The 25,476-nt window shown below is 41.6% G+C and overlaps 1 protein-coding gene across 1 annotated transcript in view; it reads left to right on the forward strand.

Moving 5' to 3' along the window:
• The window catches only part of LOC141089299 (ecto-ADP-ribosyltransferase 5-like), a 63,625-nt gene that overhangs the window by 5,984 nt on the left and 32,165 nt on the right, over positions 1–25,476 (forward strand). Inside the window, exon 3 of the mRNA XM_073575623.1 lies at positions 9,862–10,549. Within this exon, the coding sequence (XP_073431724.1) occupies positions 9,862–10,549 (688 nt within the window). The remainder of the gene's footprint in view (positions 1–9,861; positions 10,550–25,476) is intronic.

The raw sequence follows: 25,476 nt of genomic DNA on the forward strand, positions 1-25,476 counted from the left end.
CGCACGCACACACATAGCCCACACACACCATACAGGCACACAGTGTCGGCGCATGTGCAGTTAAAAAAACGTAATCCGTCGCCGGATTCCATCATTTGTCGGACAGCGACTATAGGCTTCCATTCTAGCAAAAATTTGACGTAGACAAAAAACGTTCCTATGTCCGTTGCCTCCGGCTGATGGACAAAGAATTTCCGACAGATCCGTTGGCCATCCGTCGCAATCAGTCGCTAATACAAGTCTATGAGAAAAAACGGATCCAGCGGCATCAGTCGCCGGATCTGTTTTTTTCAAAATTTGACGGATTGTGACTGATGGCAAAAACTGATATGTGAAAGGGGCCTAAGGGTATGTTCACACTGTGCGGATTCTGCTGCGGAACCGCAGCGTTTCTGCAGCTGCGGGTCCGCAGCAGATTTAGGTGAGTTGTACAGTACCATTGTTTTCAATGGTAAACTGGAAAACGCTGTGCACATGCTGCGGATTTTTCCATGCGGTTTTGCTGCGGTTTACATTCCGCAGCATGTCAATTCTTTTGTGCAGAAATGCTGCGGTTTCACACCTCATCCATTATGAGGTGTGAAACCGCAGAGCAAAACCGCAGGCAAATCCGCAGATAAACCGCAAGACTTTATCTGCGGATTTTACTACAAAATCCACACCACCAAAAAACTCCTTGTGCACATACCCTTAGCAGCACTCTTTTCCAGGTTAGGTGCCTTTTGTTTTATGTTGTAGCTGCATTATTGTTCTGGTATCTATTCATGTGATTAGATTTTTTTCAGGAACAGCACTGTCTGATTCATTTATGCAGGTTGCATAACCTGTTCCTGGATCCACCTCTTAGGATAAGTTGCCTCGCTTATTTTGGATACATTGTTGGGGTGTTTTGCATCATCCATCTAACAATAGCATTTAAAGGGACAGTACTTTTTGATCATATATTATATATATCTTTGTGGCACTTAGGGTCTCCCAGGTTGTTGTTTCATCAGCATACTGTGTATACATTTTACATTTTGGGGGTTATTTATACCCAGCATTTATATGTATGCTATTTATATATACATTTTTTTCGCTTGTATACTGTTGTTTATGAAATGAGGGTTCGGGATCTGCCTGGACTTCATCAGAGTCCTTTTTGATTTGTACATCTATATTATGTAATTTTGCATGAGGGGGAGAATGGTTTGGTTTTAATTGTTTTTAATCTTCAGTTGTTTATAAAATTTGTCCATATACTGTATATATACTGTATATATAAGTCCAACAATGTAGACCAGCTCACTCCTGTGAACCACCTGGAACCTCAGCTAACCTGGTTAACTCCGTTGTGCCCGGATCAGGATGTAGGAGTCCATCCATACAAATGTGAACAACGGCAAAGCAAGGTCCAGCAATAACGTGAGCAATCCAGGATGCTGTTAAAACATTTTTCTTTCTTTTTATTCATAAATCCATTAAAATGCAATGGTCCAAGCAGTTCAAAACAGCAATAACGCAGGAAAGTAGTGCAGATAGGACTACGCGTTTCAGCGGTAAAACCCGCCTTCTTCACGGTCCAGAATCTAATCTGCTTTCCAAACATGGAACCTTATATACATCCCACTCCCATCAGGGTAATTATAAACATATGTGAGAGACTTAAAATCATGAGCTAAAAAAGCAGATCAAACATATAAACTATCCACATATTGATCAGTATACAACATGCATGAAGATTATAAAGAAAGGATTCAACATGTTGGAGAAAAATACAATCGGAATAGCCAATAACCTGACCATAAAATTTGAGTGGTACAAAAACATAGAACAATAATATTAACCAGTATTATATAGTGCAAATATATCAATAGTGCATAATGATATCCAGGCGGTTATTAAAGCCCTGTGGCATGCGAGTCCCCAACTCAAATATCCACCTACTCTCTCTTGCAAGCACTTTTTTATGAAAATCTCCCCCCCTCAATGGTTTTTTTACATGCTCTATGCCCATAAAGGAGAAACCGCGTAACTCCCCATTAGGTTTTTTTGAAAAATGTCGGGATACTTCTGATGCACCAACCATAGGCAAATTACTAGCGTCTGATAGGTGTTTGCGGATTCTAGTTTTAAGGGGGTTCATCGTGCAACCTACATATTGCATACGGCATATATTGCAATTAATTAGATACACTACATTCTCCGTATTACAGTTTATAAAAGAACAAACATTAAACTGTTTTTTATTGGAGATAGATGTAAATATTTTGGATTTATTAGCAAAACCGCAGCACTTACAGATATTGGCACCGCATTTAAAAAATCCTGATGTTTTTAACCAATTGCTAGGGGAAATTTTATCCGGATCTTTGAACATGCTGGGTGGTAATAGTGTAGCTAAAGTCGGGGCTCTTCTTGCCACAAAGGCATTATCATTATTTTCCACAATATTTTTCAAAATATCATTCTGAGACAACAAAGGGAGATATTTTTTGATGATTTTAACAATAGAATTAAACTGAGGACTATAATTGGTACTGAAAACCACCCTAGATTTTTTAGAGTCAAACAGTCTTTTTTTCTCAGTAGATTCCAACAGCTTAACCCTATCCATGCTTGCTACCACTTTCTTGGCTCTCTCCAAAGACCAATTAGAATACCCCTTTTTTTTAAATTATTACAGGTCATTTCAGTTCCTTCCTCCAATTTATCACTAGATGTGGTATTCCTTTTTAGTCTAATAAGCTCCCCCACAGGAATATTCTGAATGACATGTTTGGGGTGATTAGAGGAAGCCATTAAAATACTATTGCATGCAATGGATTTTTTATAGGGAGATATCAGAACCCCATCATTGTCCAAATCTGTGGTCAGTTTCAATTCCAAGAAGTTAATTGATACCTCATGACCACTACTAGTAAATTTTAGATTGAAATCATTCAAATCCAAATAAGAGAAAAAACTTTTTGCAGACGAGAGACTACCCCTCCAGACAAATATCAGATCATCAATAAATCTCCCCAGCCAAATAATATTATCCTTGTATGGGTTATCAATATTGAAGATATCATTTTCTTCCCACACAGACATAACCAGGTTAGCTAGGGAAGGTGAAAACTTGGCGCCCATGCTCACACCCTGCGTCTGGAGGAAATATCTCTCATCAAACACAAAATAGTTGTGGCTTAAAAGAAATTGAATTGAGGAAACAATAAACCTCTGAATGGAATCATCATAATTACTGTATCTGGACAAGTAATATGTGATGCATCGTATCGCGACGTGATGGGGGATAGAAGGATATAACCCCACCACATCGCAAGATAACCACACATAATCAGATTGCCAGTGAAATTTTTCCATAATCTGTATTATACTTTTGGAATCTTTAAGATGACTTGGTGTTAATGGCACTAAGGGTTGAAGATAAAAATCCACCCACTCCCCTAGTTTCTCACTAAATGATCCGATCCCAGACACGATGGGTCTGAGAGGGGGAGGAAAAACCTCTTTATGAACTTTAGAGAGTGAGTGGTATATTGGGACAATTGGTGTTTCACAAAAAATATATTTTTTAATTCTGTCTGAAATAGCACCCATACTAATTCCCACCTGTAATAGATGTAATAATTCAGAATTAAATGAATTAGTTGGATTATATGGCAATTCAATATAGGTGCTACTGTTTTCTAGATCCAGCAAGTTTATTTTCTTGTATAAACCAGCATTGAGAGCCACAATAGCGCCCCCCTTGTCTGCCTGGACAACAAGGAGATCGCCATTAGCTCTCAGTTCATCAATTGCCCTATGTTCAAAAATACTCAGATTAAATTTAACCTTTTGATGTTCTACTTGATTATGAAGAGACACAAGCTCACTTTCAATTGTTTCCTGAAAAAAATCAAGGAAAGGAGGTCTCGATTTTACTGGGTAGAACATGGGATTACGAGTCTGAAACCTGTCATTTAAATTAACCCTATCCTTCAACTCTGTCTCCCCCTCTAGTTGTCTTAAATTAGAGACAGCTACCTGTTCACTAAAATGAATACAATTATTATCAGATGATATACTGACAGATGATAAATCATTATACACATGAGTATTATCCTCATTATAATGAACTTTAAGGGTCAAATTACGTGCAAATCTATTGATATCAACAATAGTGTAGAATAAACTGAATTTTTTAACTGGAGAAAAACCTAGTCCTTTAGACAAGAGTCCAATCTGTGAGTCTGTCAAAATATAACTAGAAAGATTAAATACAGGAATCTCCATTAATGGCGCTTGCGAAACGTCATATGAAAACCTTTTGGACTTATGTTTCCTTCCTCCCCTCTTGCATATTCGTTTTTTGGCAAGGCACCTTCTTGTTGAAAGTTCCTTTTTTGGTGTTTTTTGCCACCAGTCTGAATACTGGCTACTGAAGCAACTGAGGAGTCTGTTAATTCATCCGATGTTTCCCCAAAAGAGGTATCATAATTGGCCGTGGAATTAAAAGATACTTTAGGTTTCTTATACCAGGACTTATGTTTTCTCAAAATAGAGGGAGGATTACTAGCCCAATTATATATTTTGTCATTCTTATAATCATCAAGATCTCTCTGAAATTTTCTTTTCTTTATAGCTATGATAGAATGCTCCCTTCTTTTTAGATTATTATACATACGGTCCTGGAATTTAGTGATGGTATCTGAAGTCTCCAGATTTTTAACAGAATTTTTGATAAGCTCAATTTCATTATTAATTTTAACAAGTTCCTTATCCTCCTCCTCTATAATCAGTTTAATCAATTTAAGTGAACACTCACTCAGAATAATGTCCCAGTTTTTTTGAAAGTCCGCTCCATAAGCAGTGGTGGATTGTTTTTTCAGTCTGAGACCACGCGGTATCATTTTCCTCTCCAAATATCCATTAAGGGAGTTGTGGTCCCACCAGAGCTTTTGCTCCTTACGTAAGGATTGCTCCAATTTATTTAATATGGAGTTAGTACTTTAAACAACAGGACAATTTTCATTCAAATCTTCCTGAAAAATACTGGCAAGCTTATATATATTGTGGTGTGCATATCCTTCAGTGGCATCTTTTCTCTTGGTTTCCAGTTCTGTGTTCGCTATTGCCATTGCACTCACCTATTGTACCCATTGGTATTTGTAGTGCGCCATTTGTCCACTCTATGGGAAGGACAGGGCCGGACAGCCAATGTGAACGATAAAAATAATTTTTCGTTTTGTTGCACCTGTTGTGCCCCTTCTGCTGGAAAAGCAGATACTGCTTGAAAGCTATTAAACTGAACCACAGTCCGTATGTTTGAAAATGATCATAGAATCATAGAATCATAGAATCGTAGAGTTGGAAGGGACCTCCTGGGCCATCTGGTCCAACCCCCTGCTCAAAGCAGGATTCGCTAAATCATCCCAGTCAGATGTCTGTCCAGCCTCTGTTTGAAGACTTCCATTGAAGGATAACTCACCACTTGTCATGGCAGCCTGTTCCACTCATTGATCACTCTAACTGTCAAAAAGTTTTTTCTAATATCTAATCTATGTCTCCTCCCATTCAGTTTCATCCCATTGCTTCTAGTCTTTCCTTGTGCAAATGAGAATAAAGATGATCCTTCTACAATGTGACAACCCTTTAGATATTTGTAGACAGCTATTAAGTCTCCTCTCAGTCTTCTCTTTTGCAAACTAAACATTCCCAAATCCTGCAACCTTTCCTCATAAGACAGGGTTTGCAGACCGGTCACCATTCTGGTCGCTCTTTTCTGAGCTTGCTCCAGTTTGTTGATGTCTTTTTAAAATGTGGTGCCCAAAACTGGACACAATATTCCAGATGAGGTCTGACCAAAGAGGAGTAGAGGGCAATAATGACTTCACGTGATCTAGACTGTATGCTTCTGTTAATACATCCTAGAATTGCATTTGCCTTTTTTGCTGCTGCATCACACTGTTGACTCATATTCAGTCTGTGATCTATTAGTATACCCAAGTCTTTTTCACATGTGCTGTTGCTTAGCCCTATTCCTCCCGTTCTGTATATGCTTTTTTCATTTTTATTGCCCCGATGTAGTACTTTGCATTTTTCCCTGTTAAAAACCATTCTGTTAGTTGCCCTGCAGGTTCTGCAGACATCATTATATTCTTCTTTAGATATGACTCCCTCTTTCCATTTTATAAACATTTCTTTCTTCCTTTTTAGCATGTGCTTAAGTTCTGTGTTCATCCATCCTGATTTCCTTAAATGCTTCCTATTCTTCCCTCTTTTCGGAATTGTTAACAATTGTGCTTTGAGAATTTCATTTTTCAAGATTTCCCATCCTTCCTGGACATTTTTGTCTTTAAGGATATCCAGCCATTGGATCCCTCCAATTCTCTTTCTGAATCCCTTAAAATCTGCCTTTCTGAAATCTAACCTTGAAGTCTGAGTCTTCACAGGTCTTCCTCCTCTAGTTATCCAAAATTCTAAAATAGCATGGTCGCTACCTCCTAGGGTCCCAGCCACTTTTACCTCCTCAACCATTTCCTCCCTGTTTATAAGGATTAGATCCAAGGTAGCAGTTCCCCTTATTTTCTCCCCTACCTTTTGAAAGATAAAGTTGTCAGCAAGAGAGGCTAAGAATTTCCTTGACCTGTTAGTTTTGCCTGAGAGAGATTCCCAACAAATGTCTGGATAGTTGAAATCTCCCATGACAACTATGTCATATTTTTTGGAGAACTTGGCCATTTGATGCATAAAGAGTTCATCCATATCTTCAGCTTGCACAGGTGGCCCGTAGTAAATGCCTACAATGGTGTCCTTTCCATTGTTCTGTCCTTGTATTCTTACCCAAACAGTTTCCACAGAACTTCCAGTCTCTGAAGCTTCAATCTCTGTGCAGATATACGCGTTTCTAACATACAATGCGACACCTCCTCCTCGTTTATCAAGTCTGTTTCTTGCAAAGAAGTTGTATCCTTCTAGTCTTGTATTCCAATCATGGGTATCATCCCACCAAGTTTCAGTGATTCCAATGACATCATATTTCTTTTCCTGCGTTAGTAGTTCCAATTCTCCTTGTTTGTTGCCCATGCTTTGTGCATTAGTATAGAAGCATTTTAGTTAGTGATTGTTTTCTCTTTCTCCAATATTTTTATTATTTAGATTCTTTTGTCTTTGTCCTTTCCACTTCTAATAGCAGAGTTCTCAATAGCATTTGTCAGGTGTATGGCTTTTTCTGGTCTTTTGCTTCCCTTCCCACGTTGTTCTAGTTTAAAGCTCTCCTTACAAGTGTAGCAAGGTGACTTCCAAATACTTGTTTTCCAGTCTTCGTAAGGTGCACCCCATCTCTAGCAAGTAGTCCATCGTAAAAGTAATTCACTCCGTGATCCAGAAATCCAAATCGTTGCTGACGGCACCATCGATGTAGCCAGTTGTTCACCTGCAGAATCTTATTCCACCTCCTTGTTCCATGGCCATCCACTGGGAGGATGGAAGAGAAGACCACCTGCGCTCCCAGTTCTTTCACTTTATTGCCTAAGTTTTCAAAGTCTCTGCAGATGGTTTCCAGGTCGTTTCTTGCGGTGTCATTTGTCCCCACATGTAGTAGCAGGAATGGGTAGTCATCTGTAGGTCTGAAGAGTCCTGATAAACTGTCAGACACATCTTTAATTTTTGCACCTGGAAGACAGCACATTTCTCTTGAAGTTATATCCGGTCTGCAGATAGCTGCCTCTGTTCCTCTCAACAGGGAATCCCCCATGACCACCACTCTCAGTTTCTTCTTCACAACATTTTTCTTTCTCCATCCAGGAGGACTCTGAAGGCGTACAAGGTTGCTGTTTGTGGGCAAAGTCTTATCCTGATATATTTCTTCATGATGCTTTCCTTATTGATGGGAAAGCCTGCTCCCCTTAAGGAAAGGAGGGAGCCCTACCTCAGAGAGACTGAGGCTCATAAAAACAACAAGCCATATGTTGTAAATAGGTAGTATATAAAAAAATATATTTTTCATTGGACATAACCTGGAGGACTGTGAGCCAGGTTTGCACTTTTTAAGCACGGACCGCGGTGCAGTATTGTATTCCCTTTTGTATGTGTAAATATTGTAGTTTGTTTAGCTGAGACAACCAAATTCTAGGAAAGGGGATGTAAGGGAGTGAAGTAAGACTTCCCTTTAATGTCACCTTCTCTTTAAAGAGTTCTAATATAAATATATTGTAAATGTTGTACAGATATAATATTGCTCCGGTACTGCTGCACTATTGTGTATTACCTCTGCCACTGCCAGATAATTCTAGCAGCAGATCTCTCATACAGAGCATAAGTACATTTGGCTGAGATGGGTGCTCCGATGTAATGACTAGTTCGGAGAGAGAACTGTCTGTTGGGCAGTACTTTGGCCAACAGCAATCTCATGGGTATGTCCAGCTGATGCTGTCCTATTGGAAGATAGTTGCATCTTTACAACCTTTAATAATAATAATAAATTTTATTTCTATAGCGCTGACATATTCCGCAGCACTTTACATTTCAGAGTGGGTTTGTACAGACAATAGACATTACAGCATAACAATAATCACATACAGTAGATTATAACAAAATACCAAGAGGAATGAGGGCCCTGCTTGCAAGCTTACAGTCTATAGGGGAAAAAGGGAGACACGAAAGGTGGGTGGTAACAGCTGCCCTGATTGTTTGGACCAGCCATAATGTTAAGTGTGTAACAGTACAGACACAGTGGGCTGATGGATGCATAAAGCATGTGGGAACATGATGCGGGGAACCTGGTTATGGTAAAACTTTTGGCTGTGCCACACAGGGATAGATTAGGTTAATGTGTTGAGGCGATAGGCCAGTCTGAATAAATGCGTTTTCAGGGCACGCTTAAAATTGTGGGGATTGGGGACTAATCGTATTGACCTGGGAAGTGCATTCCAAAGAATTGGCGCAGCACGTGTAAAGTCTTGGAGACGGGAGTGGGAGGTTCTGACTATTGAGGATGCTAACCTCAGGTCATCAGCAGAACGGAGGGTGCGGGTAGGGTGGTATACTGAAACAAGGGAGGAGATGTAAGGAGGTGCTGAGCTATGGAGGGCTTTGTGGGTGAGGGCAATAAGTTTGTACTGGATTCTGGAGTGGATGGGTAGCCAGTGTAATGACTGGCACAAGGTAGAGGCATCGGTGTAACGATTGGTGAGGAATATGATCCTGGCTGCAGCATTCAAGACAGATTGGAGAGGGGAGAGTTTGGTAAGAGGGAGACCGATTAGAAGAGAATTACAATAGTCGAGACGAGAGTGAATAAGAGAAACAGTAAGAGTTTTTGCAGAGTCAAAAGTAAGAAAAGGTCGGATTCTAGAAATGTTTTTGAGGTGCAGATGACAAGAGCGAGCCAGTGATCGAATGTGGGGGGCAAAGGAAAGCTCGGAATCAAGTATGACCCCAAGACAGCGGGCCAGTTGTTGGGGAGTAATAGTGGAACCACACACAGAAATGGCAATGTCGGGTATAGGTACATTAGAAGAGGGAGGAAACACCAGGAGTTCAGTCTTTGACAGGTTCAGTTTCAGATATAGTGAGGACATGATATTAGACACAGCGTTTAGACAATCTTTAGAGGGGTATTCCAGTTTGGTTGATGTCATTGGTGTTGTGAAAATTAGCATGATCTATTATTGTTAACTAGCATAGGCAGGGTACTTATTTTACACCTATGCCGTTCTTCTTTACTTTATTATTTTATTTCTCTTGTAGACCTTTTTTCATTTTGATTTTATTACTCTAAAATTTCTATAAAACAAGATTGTTCTATGTTTTAAACACAGATCCTAAGGTACACCTGTTAGTAGAGGTAGATAATCACATTGAAAAATTAAAGAGCCTTTTTCTTCTGTCTAGGAGAAACCACTGGATGACAATCCTGAGATATTTGATGATCGATATAAAGATTGCAGACTGAAAATGGATAAGGTCATCCCAGACATATTAAAATCTGAAATGCAATCCAATAAGGAATTTAAAAAATCCTGGGAGGATGCAACAAATCGTTGGAAAGGAATCAAACCAACTATGGAGCTCCCAGAAAAATTTAAAGATGAATATGGAATTGCAGTGATTGTTTATACAGGTGATATGTATGAGTCTTTCAATGACGCAACAAGAGCTGTCGGTGCTTCATTAACAAATTACAAGAACGATTACCATTTTAAGGCATTGCACTACTACTTGACTATGGCTGTGGACATGTTAGGTAACAAGGAAAAATCCACACTGGTATATAGAGGCGTGAAAAGCATACATTTTGTACCTTCTAAAAATTCAAGTGGTTTCATCCGATTTGGCCAGTTTACCTCAAGCTCTGAAGATATAAAGGTAGCGAAACAATTTGGCACCGCGTCATTCTTCATAATGCAAACACGTTATGGCGCTAACATAAGGAAGCTCTCAAATTATCAATCTGAAAAAGAGTTATTAATCCCTGGATATGAGATATTCAAGATAAAATCGTTCAAAGAACAAACTCACGAATTCACCCTGGAGAGTACCGGAGAAACTAAAAATCTATTTGAGTGTGCCTATTTTAAAGGTAAGACGTATGGGGATAACATCATACTCATTTTAATGTTTTTGTAGGTGTTAAAGGGAACCTGTCACCCCCCGCAGGTGTTTTTAAGTAAAAAAGCCATCTTGTGCAGCACTAATGCTGCATTCTGTCAAGGTGGCTCTTTATTTAGCGTCCCTTCCACCGCCAAAATAATTGTTTTTAAAATTGGTCATACATACCTGATATTTGTCAGGGGGGCAGGGCTTTCCCCCCAGGACACATAGCCTCACATACGTCAGTCATGTCCAGCTTTTGAATTTGGCACCGCCTCCTCAGCATTCATTTCTTTTTTTCGCACCTGTGCTGTAATATTCTTTCAGTGGTGCAACAGGACCTGTGATGATGTCAGCACCATGTGACCAGTAGGGGCGGAGCTCAGCAAGCACTGGTGCCAGCAGGGCCTGTGATGATGTCAGCACCATGTGACCAGTAGGGGCAGAGCTCAGCAGAGCAGTGGGTGCCAGCAGGACCTGTGATGATGTCAGCACCATGTGACCAGTGGGGGCGGTGCTAAGAAGGGCAGCAGTGCAGCAAGCCCGAGAAAAAGAAATGATCACTGGACATGACTGACGTATGTGAGGCATCTGTGTAGGGAAGGTGACCTGACAGACGGACGGACATGTTAGAATAGAGAAAGATAGGTTGCACAGTTTAGATAGGTGTCAGTTACTACAGTGGGAAAACAGCTGAGAAAGTGTAGTGGATGTGCAGTACCTTGGGTTGACCATTAGAGGGCAGGGAGGAGTGTGAGCAAAGGACTTGACATCAGCTTAGGGCTTAGGAAACCGTTGGTCATGGGGGCGGAGTTACAGGGAACCGGGAAAGATATAAATTTGAAGGAGGGTTCCAGAAAGTTCCAGTCCCCAGGGGGAGCCCAAGTAACAGGAGAACTGCGACAGTTTGTGCACTCTGAGGAAAACCAAACCAGGGGACTGAGGAGAGAGAACGTCAGGGGGGTGGTCCTGACAGGAATACCGCAACAGAGACGAGGCAAAGAGAAAGTGAAAGTACTGTTCAGGCCTACGGCAGCCACAGTGACGGAGCGGTCAGTGCGTCACAAGTGTAAAAAGGGACAGTACGTATTAATACGTCCCTGGTGTAACAGTGCGATGTGCATAGCGGGCCCGAGGAACGGAGGGCCGTGAAGTGAAGTGCGGTGTACTTCTGTGGCCATCAGGCGGACGGCGGCTAAATAAACTTGGACCTGTTGTACCTGAAAATGGCCTTTACGTGTCTCTGTATGTCTTTGCGCGGTAAGGAGAGGGACCACCCCCCAGTCCGACCCACGAACCCTACACTTGGCGTAGTCGGCAGGATCGCCGCCGCTAATACGTCATCTTCTGCGGCAGACCTGCCTCAAGGGATGGAAAAAGACTTGGACTATACTGCTTGGATTACAAATACCTGTGGAATACAAATTACTCACCTGTGGATTACAATTTGGGAGCACTGTGGCGTATCTGCGTCACCAGCAGAAGATCAGGGGAGGTACCAGGACTGGTGCAAGATGGCGGTGATGCATCAGTGCAGAGGAGAGATCCAGGTGTATGCTGTTGTTCCCAATGGACTGGGGCCCCCTCCTACATACCCCGGGGACCAGCGCTGTGTCCCGGGAGGCCGATGCGCCCCCATACTGGACCCTGACAAATGGGTGGAAAGGCCTGCCAATGCCCCACCCAGCAGAGGGAGTGGCACAGAGCAAAAGCTTGGGTGCGGCTGCTTGGCACCATTCGATTGCTGCCCATCGGACGGCATGAGACGCTGCAGGTGTTGGGGCATCGGCCGCCTGGAGTGGCAATGGCGGCAGGAGACCGAGCTACGCCAGAAGACGTCACCCTCAGGATCACGGGAAGAAAGCAGAATACTGAGCGGGGGAGTGGAGCCTGTGTGGAGCCAGAAGGAGCGACCGCCACTGATACCGGCGTAGGACTTCCCCACGGAGTCCCTGAGCCTGGAGGCTGGGACCGCTGAACAGCGGATTGAGGAGCGGAGACTGCGGGAGGAGCCGCGTGGTGACGGAGGCTGCTGCGCCGGGGAAGGTGAGAGTTCCCCCGGCCCTGTTGGCAGCTCCGCAGGCGGCTCCCACCATACAGCCACAGCGCGCGGCATCCTGTGTTCCCCAGGGCCCGGCTAAAGAGCGCCCGACCATCTACACAGAATTAAGCAGGGCCTCCACTCCAGCTCCTGAACCATCCCGCCTGATGTCACCGGAACAGAGCCTAACTTTAGAAGGCGCTGATACGCTTTCCCCGCCGCTGGTGTTCTCTTCGTCTAAAGCGGCTGCTGCTCCGACTCCAGTTGAAACATGGGTGCGGCCTGTTCTACAGCCGTGGCTATGCCTGCATTGGAGCTGGCTGCGGCCTCCATGGCGAACCTGGCTATTCAGACTCCTGGAGATATGGCTGTTTCCATCCACCATCCGGCCCCAGCGGCTGCTGGGCCGCTGACCTCATCGGCCGCCTCTGCCCCACACTCTTTTTTGGCTGAGTCCCGCCCACCGGACTCTGGGACTGGCGCGACACCCTCCGTTTGGGTCGCGGAGGTGATCAAGCAGAAGAAGGCTCGGGAGCAGGAGGTATGGAGTCTGCTCCACTCAAAAGGGGAGGCCGGCATGGCGGTGAAGAGATCACGGGGATGGCTGGTATACACCATCATCGATAGAGGATACGGTTTCATCCGGGATGAGACTGGACAAAAGGTCTATATTAATGTGGCATCTATTCATCACGGTCGGGCTCTGCATGAGGGGGACTGGGTGACGTACTACAAAGAGTACTGCCCCCGTGGCTACTACGCGGTAGCTGTGGTTGCTGAGCCAGAGGACCATGAGCCCCCGTAGTGAGAACCCCTAGGACACTCCCTACATCCCGGGAGCTTCACGGCTGTGGGGCCCCTCGCTGCCGGCCGCCTGGGAGTGGTTTGAACTCTCGAAATTTCGTCGCACCGTTGTGCAAAGCATAAGGACAGTTGATGTATACGTTAATGAAAAAGTTTGATATAAGAAGTTAAAGTTTTTGGTTGAATTAAGCCTGGCAAAGCGGGGATGTCATGATGGAGGGAGTGTATATGTTAAAGGAAGGGGGGAAGAAGGAAAATATGCAATGTTATGTCATGTGTTGGTTATAAAACCAAAAGAAAATGAAAAAAATATATATAAAAATGGGGTACTTGCGCTATTATAAAGTTGCTTAATGTATAATATGCCAAAGTAAAATGCAAGAGGTCCGGGTAAGGGAAGGTCTGTGTGACCGAAGGAAGCGTGAGACCGAAGGGGTCTATGAGTTGAGAGGGTCTGGGAGACCGAGATGCCGACCATGACCTATAACTGAAAGAAAGGAAAAAGAGATGGAAGACGTGAGAAAGACAGCCGTCCTAGGTCAGGTCCCCGACACTACGGACACCCCTGAAGGAAGAAGGCAGACGCCGGCAATAATCTGGTAGGTGTGAGACCTCGATCATGGCGTGCCAGACAGTGGAAGGTGACGGTGGGGGAGAGTAGGGGAAGGTACACGCCATAGAGAGAATATGGGTGTACCTAGCCAATTTGAAAGATGTTGTCACGTGGCGTGCGCACTGGTGAGTAGCAGTAGGCTGCTCAGAGCATGGTGCTCCCAGTTTGGTTCGGCCCCCGCAGGTAGTGGGTTTGGCCCAACAGCTGGTCCGACAACAGAGTGTAGGTGAAGCTTCAGAACGACGAAGGCAGGGATTACGATTGTCGAGGACGACAATAGATAAAGGAAGGGGGAGTGAAGGGAAGGTGACCTGACGGACGGACGGACATGTTAGAATAGAGAGAGATAGGGTTGCACAGTTTAGATAGGTGTCAGTTACTACAGTGGGGAAACAGCTGAGAAAGTGTAGTGGACGTGCAGTACCTTGGGTCGACCATTAGAGGACAGGGAGGAGTGTGAGCAAAAGACTTGACATCAGCTTAGGGCTTAGGAAACCGTTGGTAATGGGGGCGGAGTTACAGGGAATCGGGAAAGATATAAATTTGAAGGAGGGTTCCAGAAAGTTCCAGTCCTCAGGGGGAGCCCAAGTGACAGGAAAACTGTGACAGTTTGTGCACTCTGAGGAAAACCAAACCAGGGGGACTGAGGAGAGAGAACGTCTAGGGGGTGGTCCTGACAGGAATACCGCAACAGAGACGAGACAAAGAGAGTACGCATACCGTGTTAAGGATGACATTTGACCAGTGAAAGTACTGTTGGTGTTCAGGCCTACAGCAGCCACAGTGACCGAGCGGTCAGTGCGTCACAAGTGTAAAAAGGGACGGTACGTATTAATACATCCCTGGTGTAACAGTGCGGTGTGCATAGCGGGCCCGAGGAACGGAGGGCCGTGAAGTGAAGTGCGGTGTACTTCTGTGGCCATCAGGCAGACGGCAGCTAAATAAACTTGGACCTGTTGTACCCGAAAATGGCCTTTAGGTGTCTCTGTACGTCTTTGCGCGGTAAGAAACAAAAACCAGCAAATAATTCCAGTGGATGCTTCCTACTTGGCCATAAAATCCATTTTATTTTTATCTTTGAAAATAGTTCCATGTGGCAGAAACCCAAATATATACAGGGGGTCAGAAGAAAAAAGGGCACACTGCTGCTTTATGCGTGCAGACTACGCGTTTCGACCTTACTAGGTCTTCTTCTAAGCCCTGACCCCTGACAAATATCAGGTATGTTTAACCAATTTTAAAAACGATTATTTCGGTGGTGGAAGGGACGCTAAATAAAAGAGCCACCTTGACAGAATGCAGCATTAGTGCTGCAGAAGGTGGCTGTTTTACTTAAAAACGCCTGCGTTGGGTGACAGGTTCCCTTTAAGTTCATATTTTTTGTGTGGGATGAGCTGTCATTTTTCTTGGTATCATTATGGATAACATATGAGTTTTTGATTGTATGGCAGCTTGCACTTCTGAGATTCATCTTAAGTGCTCACTCACACAAGTGTATACATCAGACAAGTGCTAAACAATGTTTTATTGAATAGACTAGGACCAATGTTATTCCATGGGGCAGTGCTGATGGCAGTGAAAAAAATCGGAGGATTTTGAAATATGATGCCAGTCGCGCATTCAAATCTGTGTGTAGTCTTATATCAATGGACTCATAGAATGGAGAAGATGGAGAAGTTTTGTTATCCATCTTGTCCTCATCCAAGAGAATCGGATAACAATATGGGGACACTCTGATCAAACTCTGATCAGAGTTTGATCAGAGTGTCATTAGCATAATCAACCCGATTCTCTCAGATGAGAGAATCTATGGTCATATGACTGAACCCTAAAGCTGAGAATCTCAACTTCAAAATGATCCTGCTGACTTTACCTAGTGTGAATGAGGAGTGGGTAGATTGTGGGAGAGCTGACCGGCTGCAGTAACAAAAGATGAGGTGTGAGCTATTCCTATTACCTGTACAGTAAAAAAAAACACTGAAAAATTAAACGAAAATAAAAAACTCTAACAAACAAAAAATAACAATTTATAAAGAAAAAAAGCAACATGTATTTGTAATTGTTGGGTCTGCAACTAGTCGAACTATAAAATTAGGTTGTCACTTGCATTGCTGTGTAAACACCGTTAAAAATAGCTAAAATTGTTGTATTTTTTGTTACTTCACATTGAAAAAAATTAAAAAAAAAAACAAAACTGTCACAAAAACAAGCCTTCATACACTCATACACCCCGTCCGATTTTATTGTAAAAAAAGTGATAAACTGTACATGTTTGGGATCACTGTGTCTACAACAACCAAAACTATAAAAATGAGTAAACTATTTATCCTACTCAGTGCACACCATAACAAAATTAAAAAACAATTTTAGAATTGCTGTTTTACATAGTAACATAGTCTCACAAAAGATTAAAATAAAATTGACCACGTGCATACAAAAGCAATAAAAGCTACAACTTTTCCTTCAAACAATAAGACCTCATACAACTCACATCAACAGAAAAATAACAAGGTCATGTGTCTCAGAATAGGAGAACAGAGAAATATTTTAGTTTTTTACAAAATATTTTTATATTTTAGCTAAAACTATATAAATTGTGTATCCACGTAATAAAATTTGCATCTCACTAATGCTGCACAATCAATGTAAAGAAACAAATCCCAATTGGGAATTATATGACAGATTTCTTTTTTTGCCATCTACAGCACATTATTTTCCCGAAGACACTTTAGAGTTAAATAGTTATTACACCTATGAAAATGTCCTTGATGGGGATGATTTCCAAAATGGGGTCACTTCTGGAGGTTTTCCCTGTATTGCCAATTCAATATGATGATAGGAAACCATTTCAGCAAATTGCAGGAACTATATCTCAATGAAAAACATGCAATTTTCACTTTGCAATAGTTCATAAGAAGCACCTGAAGAGTTTAAAAACACTTTCTAAATACTATTTTGAAAACTATAAAGAGTGCACTTTTTAAAATGATCTGTTTTTTGGGGCTTCTGCAGTAATATATCGGCAATTCATTGGCATCTCAGTGCCGAATCGATTCTTAAAAACACATTTCTGAAAGTTTCTTGAAAAATTGCTGATAAACTTATAAACTAAATAGACTTTTAAAATGCAATGTCATCATAAAGTAGACATATGGGAAATATTAATTATGAACTATTTCATGTTACATTACTATTTATTTTCAAGGTAGACACTTTCAATTAGGGGCGAATCAAATTTTGGGAAAAAATTTGGAGAAGTTGGAAAAACTTAAATTTCAAAAGAATCGCTCATCTCTAGTTAAAATTTGATTCAGATGGACCAAAAATAAAGGGCTCTCCCCTAATCAAACAGAAAACCGATAAAGAAGGGAGTGATGGCCATGGGTATACAAAATTCTTATTTTATTGATTTAAAAAAGGTTAAAGAAACTTTAAAATCACATTAAAAGTAAATGTCAAGCACAGGCATAACCACACTGTATACCACAACAATAAATAGAGCTAAATTGACATAGACAAGTAATGATAATAATAAAGTTAGAATTGCATAGGCATGGAAAAAGGGGTAATACACCAAAATTGAATGACAATATTATGGATTAAGATTCTGCAAACAATGGAACTAAAGGAGAGGAGTAAGAGCTTAAAAGTATACAAATAAATACTAGATAATTATAATTATAGAGCTCCCTAACATATCTCTCATTAGTGCAGAATGTAAAAATGAATATAGATGGACATAAGAATCAAGAGAACCATGCCTATTCTGTTATATATGAAAAGCAAAGTAGTTAATATAACATGTAGTACAACCTGTGTGGTAGCCACATAAGCACCCCTGACGCACGTTTCGCGTGCTGCTTCTTTGAAGGGGTGCAAAAATTTAAATTTCAAAAGATTCAGAATTTACTGTACATGAAAGATTCGCTGACATTATCAGATTATCCTGTCAAATTGTGCTAATACTGAATAACACTTGAAATTTGACGGTATATGTGATACAACCTTAATGGTAGATGACACTATCACTCTGTTTTTAATCTGCAGCACAAATGGAAGAGCAACTGTATAATGTCACCTTGCCCATGCCGCTAGAGCAATAGTCCGTGAAAAGCTGAACGCCTGCAAAATGCATGACGAGAAAAGCATAAGAACAATCCAAGCAAGCTTTCAGTGTACGCCTGCATACTTGCTTTCTAATTTTGAATCCTTGTCATTAATGGGGGTTTCTGGTTGCAAACATATAACTTTCCAATATACTTTGGAGGAATTTATATAGAGAGATGTTTCAGAGCTGCACTTCTAATACATTTGGCGCATCTTTGACTGTACTTGCACGATCATTTTCCAAAAGCAAATGTTAGTGCATATATAGCCTGCCCCATAATTTCCATCTTTTCTATGCCGCTAGTGACACAAAGCCTTTGATAATTTCTTATCCAAATATTTTGATTTCTCACCCATTTTAAGATCTCTGCTTGATGTCAGGGAATCATTACAGTCTCATTTCATCTGTTTCAGTAAGTCCTACTTCTCGTAGCTGAGAATATTCTACACTGTAGGGATTGTATGAACAAAATAAATCAGTAATGCAAATTATAGTGTATCTATAGTTACGCCTGTGTGATAACTCTCAGGGGTTTGCCCAGGCTAGATGTTTATTTTAGTGATGTCAGCTACTAAAATTTGATCTGTCTCATATTAAAATGATCATGTTGAGTAGGGATGAGTGGACCCGTGGATGTTCGTTGGGTTCGAGTGAACTTTATTTGAAAGCTTGGTATCCACCTGACCTTAAACCTGATGAACCGCATTGAAGTCAATGGGCACCCGAACTTTGGTGATGTAAAATTCATTCCATGTTTCTCTTTACAGATTGGGTTCACTCATCTCTAGTTATGAGTCCAAATCTAGCGGACATTAGTATCAGGATTAAACAGCAATTTCAATGTAAATTTTCAAAGTAAATACATCAAAACTCATCAGGAATTCATTAATACAGACAGTATTGTGAACTCAGTTTTAAAGCACCACTCCAGTGGGGTTTTTTATTCAGCACTGGAAAAGTGCTGCTAACAAAAGATTCCTGCCTGTAGTATTATACTTACCAGATGTTGTCTTCAGCTCTTCCTGGCGCAGCTTTGGTCCCACACCACCAAGACAAGAAGTCAGAAGTAACGATCACAAGCTCTTACTGCAAGTCTAAGAGAACCAGAACAAGGCTTACCTTCGGGTCCTAAAAGGGATCTCCCACTTACCCCGAAACTGCTGAAAACCGACTGGTGTGGCGTAGATAAAAGGTGAAGATGGTGGCTGGTAAGTATGAGTGTGTGGACAGGGTGGTAAGTATGAGTGTAGGGACAGGGAACTTACATTAGAAGCACCAGTGAAATAAAAAAAAAAACTGGATTGGTGCTTTAATTCTGTGCTGTCTTTTAGCCTATGGATAGTAGCAATATGGCTGTTCCAATTCTAAGGCAGGAAACAGAGATCCTAAAATGGTGTGAAATTAAATCATAAAGTATTTTAGAAAGTTGCAGATTGTTACTTTAGAAATATTCCAAGTTTTTATTTCACATAAAACTATTATAAATAAATGCAATATTTTGCCAAGCTTTTTAGCGCTGTGCAAAAGCTTTATTTTTAAAATCTCATATAGTGATGCCATTAAAACATTTGCAATAAATACATGTTCATATCATTCATTCTGGACCAGGAGTAAGTGAACCAAAAAGGACACTGAATAGAATAATTCCAGTATTATCAAAATTATTAACAAATAAGGCCCAGATTCATCAAGACCAGCAGTTTTCTCTCCAGTCTTGATCAGGGGGCATGAAGGAGTCAGATGCTCTTGATTCATAAACAGATGCACGCCTCTTAATAAATCAGGAGCGTCTCACCATTGAGAAGCGCCTCTGTGTGCCACACCAGGAATCTAGTGTAATATTTCTGGCATAAGTAACACCACAGCTTGTCATGAATTAGATGAGCTGTGGCATCACATCTCTGCTGTGCCCACATCCTGCTCCAGTTCTGCCCTTGTTAACAGAGCTGGGAGAAACTGGTGTAAGAATACCAAAAGTCGCAACATTTTTGCAAAACTCCAAATTTTAAAGATTTTCCAACTTTTCAATACAATTTAAGTCAGATTTCGTACAAAATTACTTTGTGAATTGTGTCATAAGTGTACATAACATTCAAGAAATAAGAAGCAATGCTAATACCATCACTTCTGTTTAAACACTCATACAAATTTTAATTTAAAATGGAATGTCAGAGACTCTTTTTGTTGCAGAACAAGTTTTTTTTCCTCATACAAAGACACAACCAGATAGTGGCTACTGTCACTTTAAGTGAAACTAGTTACAAACACTTTGTGGTAAATTGCAATTGAGGAATCAGTGGTAGAACACACATATACCTCAGTTTTGAAAAAGAAGGTCTCTTTATTAAAGAGAACCTGTCAGTAGGCTTTAGCCTTATAGACTAAAGGCATGGCAATAATGGCACTGTGATTCTGATTAATATGATATCTGATGTGAAGGGATCCGCTCATAGCTGCTGAATACCTTCTGAAGTTTTCAGAAAATTATGTCTTCTGTGCTCCAGTTTCCTTCAGGACAGGACATAGGAGCAGGTTCTTCTTCTAATTCTCCGCCCCCCCACCAGCCTCCTCTGTTTCTTGTGCAGGTCACTGATTATTCAGTGACCTGCCTCCTTTTTAAAACTCCACACTGCCGCCATTATTGTGAGGGCATTCATTTTAGAGTCAAAATCTCAATATGCGCATGTGCTTCCTCTGGTGCCATTTTATTGAAGTCCTGCACACAGAATGCCGGCTCCCACTGCGCACATGCCGCCCACATAACGATTGCAGAGGCACAGAATTTTAAAAAGGAGGCAGTGTTAAAACATTTTTCTGAATTCCATTACTCATCCATATACTTCTACCTGTTCTATGGTACATTACAGAGTTATACAAAAGTCCAAAAAGTGTTGAAAACTTTTTCTGTATTCAATTCCTCATCCATATACTATTAAGTTCTCTGTGGTACATTTTGGTGGCATGCAACACTACAATTGTAAAATATTTCTGCATTCAATTAATCATCCATATACTATTAGATGCTCTGTTGTACATTTCAGTGTTATATAACAGTTCAAAAAATCATTGTAAAAAATTTTTGTAGTTAGTTACTCATCTATATACTGTACTATTACATTCTCTGTGGCACAATTCACTGTCATATAACACTCCCAAAAATCTTTTACTCATCCTTATACATTTCAGTGTTACAAAACAGTTCAAGAAAGTGTTTAAATTTTTTTCAGTATTCAATTAGAATACAGAAATCTTGTATGTGTTTCGGTGACCAAATACTTATTTTCCACCATAATTTGCAAAATAAATCTTGCCAAATCAGACAAGGTGATTTTCTGGATTTGTTTTCTCATTTTGACTCTCATAGTTGTGGTCTACCTATGATGTCAATTAAAGGCCTCTCTCATCTTTTTTAATGGGAGGACTTGCACAATTGGTGGCTGACTAAATACTTTTCCCACTGTGTATAACACTCCAAAAAAGCATTCAAAATTTTTTCTGGATTGAATTAGTAATCCTTCCAATGTAATGTGCTTAATTGGTGAAAAGGCAACAAAGATGGCAAAAGCGACTGAAGGAATATCTTTGCCAGACCAAGCTGACATGAGACCAGAGGTGGCAGTAGCCTGTGGTCCAGAACCAGCATCTTTCCCAGAGCCACCAAGGCCCGAACCCAGGCAGCAGCCTTTACCACTGGGGTTCTTGCGGACTGCAGATGGGAGAGCTAGGATCCAGCAACTAGTGAGTAGTCTGCGAGGCCTAGGCTGTTCAGAAGTGAGGGGACCAGGGCTGGAGAAATGCTAGGGGACCTTCTAGCTGTAAGGTGCCATCAGTTGGTATCCCGGGGGGAGGTCGTTACGCACGACTGGCAGCAGAAATGGGGTCCATCGAAAAGTTTGGGATCCGTCATCACATCTCATTCAGCCAGCAAGCAGTAGAGACAGAGCACTTACTGCAAGAGCTCAAGGCAGGAACCAAGGTCACGTTCCTCAAAATGGAGGGTAAACATCGCTGGTATGCGGTGGGTGTGATCTGAGAAGCAAGTGAGCAGGATGAACCTTTCTTGACAAATGACCAGGCCTGGGAGAGGCTCCTCGAGGGAGCTCAAAATGGGGCTGCTACTATCGAGTGATCATACTGTCCTAGGGGTTCCTCACCTTCTATGCAGGAGCAGGTGATGGTGCAGGTGACACAGGGGGATGTCACCCATTTCTACATGTCGGAGGCTCTGGCACTACCCAAAGCCAAGTCACTTACAGCCCAGGCACTGGGAATCTGGCTGCAGGAAGCAGCTGTAAGCAGTTCCCCCTGCCTTCCAAAGGAATGGAAACAAGAAGTGGAAACCTGAACAGGATTACTGTATTACCCTACTTATAATTTTTTCCTGGCTTTGCATTTTATACAATGCGTTTATGAGTCCAAAACATTTTCTGGATTCAATTAGTCATCCATTAAGTTTAACGTGCTTTGTGTAAATTTACGGTGGGTTAAAATTTTTAAAAACCACGTGGCATGGTACAATTCACAAAATATTTTTTTTCCAAAAATTGACTATTGTCATATATACTGCAGACCCTGCTTCATGTGAAATTTCACTGCTTTAAAATATAAACCAAAAATGGCCTGCTACAGGTGTATAAATTTGGTTGCCCAAAAATTTACTATTGTCATATATACTCTGGAACTTGATTTGTGTGATATTTTGTTTGTTTGAAACAAAAAAGAAAATTGACCTGCTACAGGTGTTGAAATTTGTTCATTCAAAAATTCACTATTACCATGAAGATGGTTAATTAGTTTATTTTTTACAACAAAGATCTTTTGTCACACAATTTTCTATTAGTTAACAATATTTTCAGTAAAAGATAAAAAAGATGGGTCAGTTGTCATTAACAGTGGGGAAAAAGTATTTAGTCAGCCACCAATTGTGCAAGTTCTCCAACTTAAAAAGATGAGAGAGGCCTGTATTTGACATCATAGGTAGACCACAACTATTGCCAAATCAGACAAGGTGATTTTCTGGATTTGTTTTCTCATTTTGACTCTCATAGTTGTGGTCTACCTAGGATATCAATTACAGGCCTCTCTCCTTTTTAAGTGGGAGAACTTGCACAATTGGTGTCTGACTAAATACTTTTTTCCCCACTGTATACTGTAGAATTTGGTTTGTGTCAAATTTTGTTGGTTTGAAATAAAACCAAAAATTGTCCAGCTGCAGGTGTAAAAATTTGTTTGTTCAAAAATTAACTATTGTCATATAGCCTCTAAAACTTGGTTTGTGTGAAATTTCGTTGGTTTGAAATAAAACCAAAAATTGTCCAGCTACAGGTGTAAAAATTTGGTTGTTCAAAAATTAACTATTGTCATATATCCTCTAAAACTTGGTTTGTGTGAAATTTCGTTGGTTTGAAATAAAAACCTAAATTGGCCTGCTACAGGTGTAGAAATTTGGCTGTTCGAAAATTGACTATTGTCAAATATACTTTTGAATTTGCTTTGTGTTAAATTTCATTGATTTGGAATAAAAAGCAAAAAATGTCCTGCTACAGGTTTACAAATTTGATTCCTCGGTACTCAGTCCCCAGGGCATCACTATTTCTACCATTGTGTCATCCCCGCCTTGTAACAGCACGTGTCCAGGAACACTTGTGCTCTTACCAATGTGGTTACTGGGATTGTCCAGTTATTGACCGACCCGTGGATAAGCGGTTGTGGCCAGAGATGCTACATTTCCTTTATGGTACATTGGGTGAACAGTGTTGAGGCCCACTCTGGCATGGCATATGTGCTACCAATGCAGAGGTTTGCTGCACCAACTTCTATCATTGTTTCCTCTACCTCCTACACCAGTTCCTGCACCCCCTCTTGCTTCACTTCATCGTCCATCTCCGAGGTAATATCTCAGAGCACGTGATCCACATCAGCCGAAAACCGCAAGCTCTGCAGCACTGCCTCAGCGAAGCGTCAACAGCCTCTGTTGAAGCTAATGTTTCTAGGAGACAAGCTGCACATCACGGCAGAGTTATTGAAAGGAATAATAGACCAGACAGATCTGTGGCTCTTACCGCTGAATCTACAACCAGGTATGGTCGTTTTTGGTAATGGGCGTAACCTTGTGTCAGCTGTGAAGCTTGGCAAACTCACACACGTACCATACTTGGCCCACATGCTCAACTTGGAAGTTCAGTGGTTTCTTAAAATCTACCCAGATTTGACAGAGCTTCTGGCCAAGATATGTTGCATCACACATTTCTGCAAGTCAGCTACAGCTGACAGAGCTGCAACAGCGCATGTAAGTGCCAGCTCGCCAAGTGATGTGACCATGCACTGGAACTCCACACTGCACATGCTGGCAAGGTATGTGAGCAGCAGAGACAAGATGTGGAATACCAGCTCCAACACGTCCTCAGTATTCTGGTCAGTCACCACACATAACAACTGAAGAGTGGGCATGGATGTCTGACACTTGAGCAGTTCTCCAAGACTTTGAGTACTCCACAAAGGTGGCGAGCGGTGATGACACCATCATCAGCACAAGAATACCATTTCTGTGCCTACTTAAACAGTTGCTGCTGACAATTAAACATGAACCTTTGCATGTGGACCATGTGGAGACGGACGAATACATGAGACAGGTAGGTACTACCCAGCCCATCATCATCTCATCTGCTCAGCACAGATTGGGTAACAATGAGGAGGTGGAGACTGAGGAGGAGTAGGAACAGGAGCTCGCTGATAGGGCAAAAGAGGCTAGTACCCACACAAGCTGTGTCCTGTGTCTTCTATGTGGATGGGCTGAGGAGGGGAATGAGGAGGAAGAGATGGAGGAGGACATGGAAAGTAGTCATCATGGTGAAGACAGTGGAGTGTTGGCTGTAGGGACCTTGGCACATATGGCAGACTTTATGTAGCGCTGCCTTTCCCATAACCCTCACGTTACATTCATCTAGAGTACTGGTTGTTTACACTGCTAGACCCACGCTACAAGGAGAATTTTGCATCTCTTCTTCCTGAGGCGAAGAGGTCTTCTAAAATGGTGCTATACAATAAGTCCATTATGGAAAATATGTTGAAAAAATTCCATTAGACAATGCTGGCGGCAGGGGACAAGCTTCCTTGCTTGCTCAACCAAGGAGGAGAAGCGAGGGAGACACACACCAAGTACAACAGAGACAGGGGTCCACTATCAAAGGCCTGGGCCATTTTCATGACACCCTCCTAGCATCCATGCCCTGATGACAAAGCATTTTTGACAAGGAAGGAAAAGTTTTTAAAGCTGGTCAAGCAATACCTGGCCGACAAAACGAGCACACTCCCTAATTCCTCTGCTATCTTCAGCTATTGGCTCTGAAA

Source organism: Dendrobates tinctorius, unplaced genomic scaffold (assembly GCF_039654945.1).
Source record: "Dendrobates tinctorius isolate UK_male_01 unplaced genomic scaffold, ASM3965494v1 ptg000008l, whole genome shotgun sequence".
In the NCBI taxonomy this organism is placed as follows: Eukaryota; Metazoa; Chordata; class Amphibia; order Anura; family Dendrobatidae; genus Dendrobates; species Dendrobates tinctorius.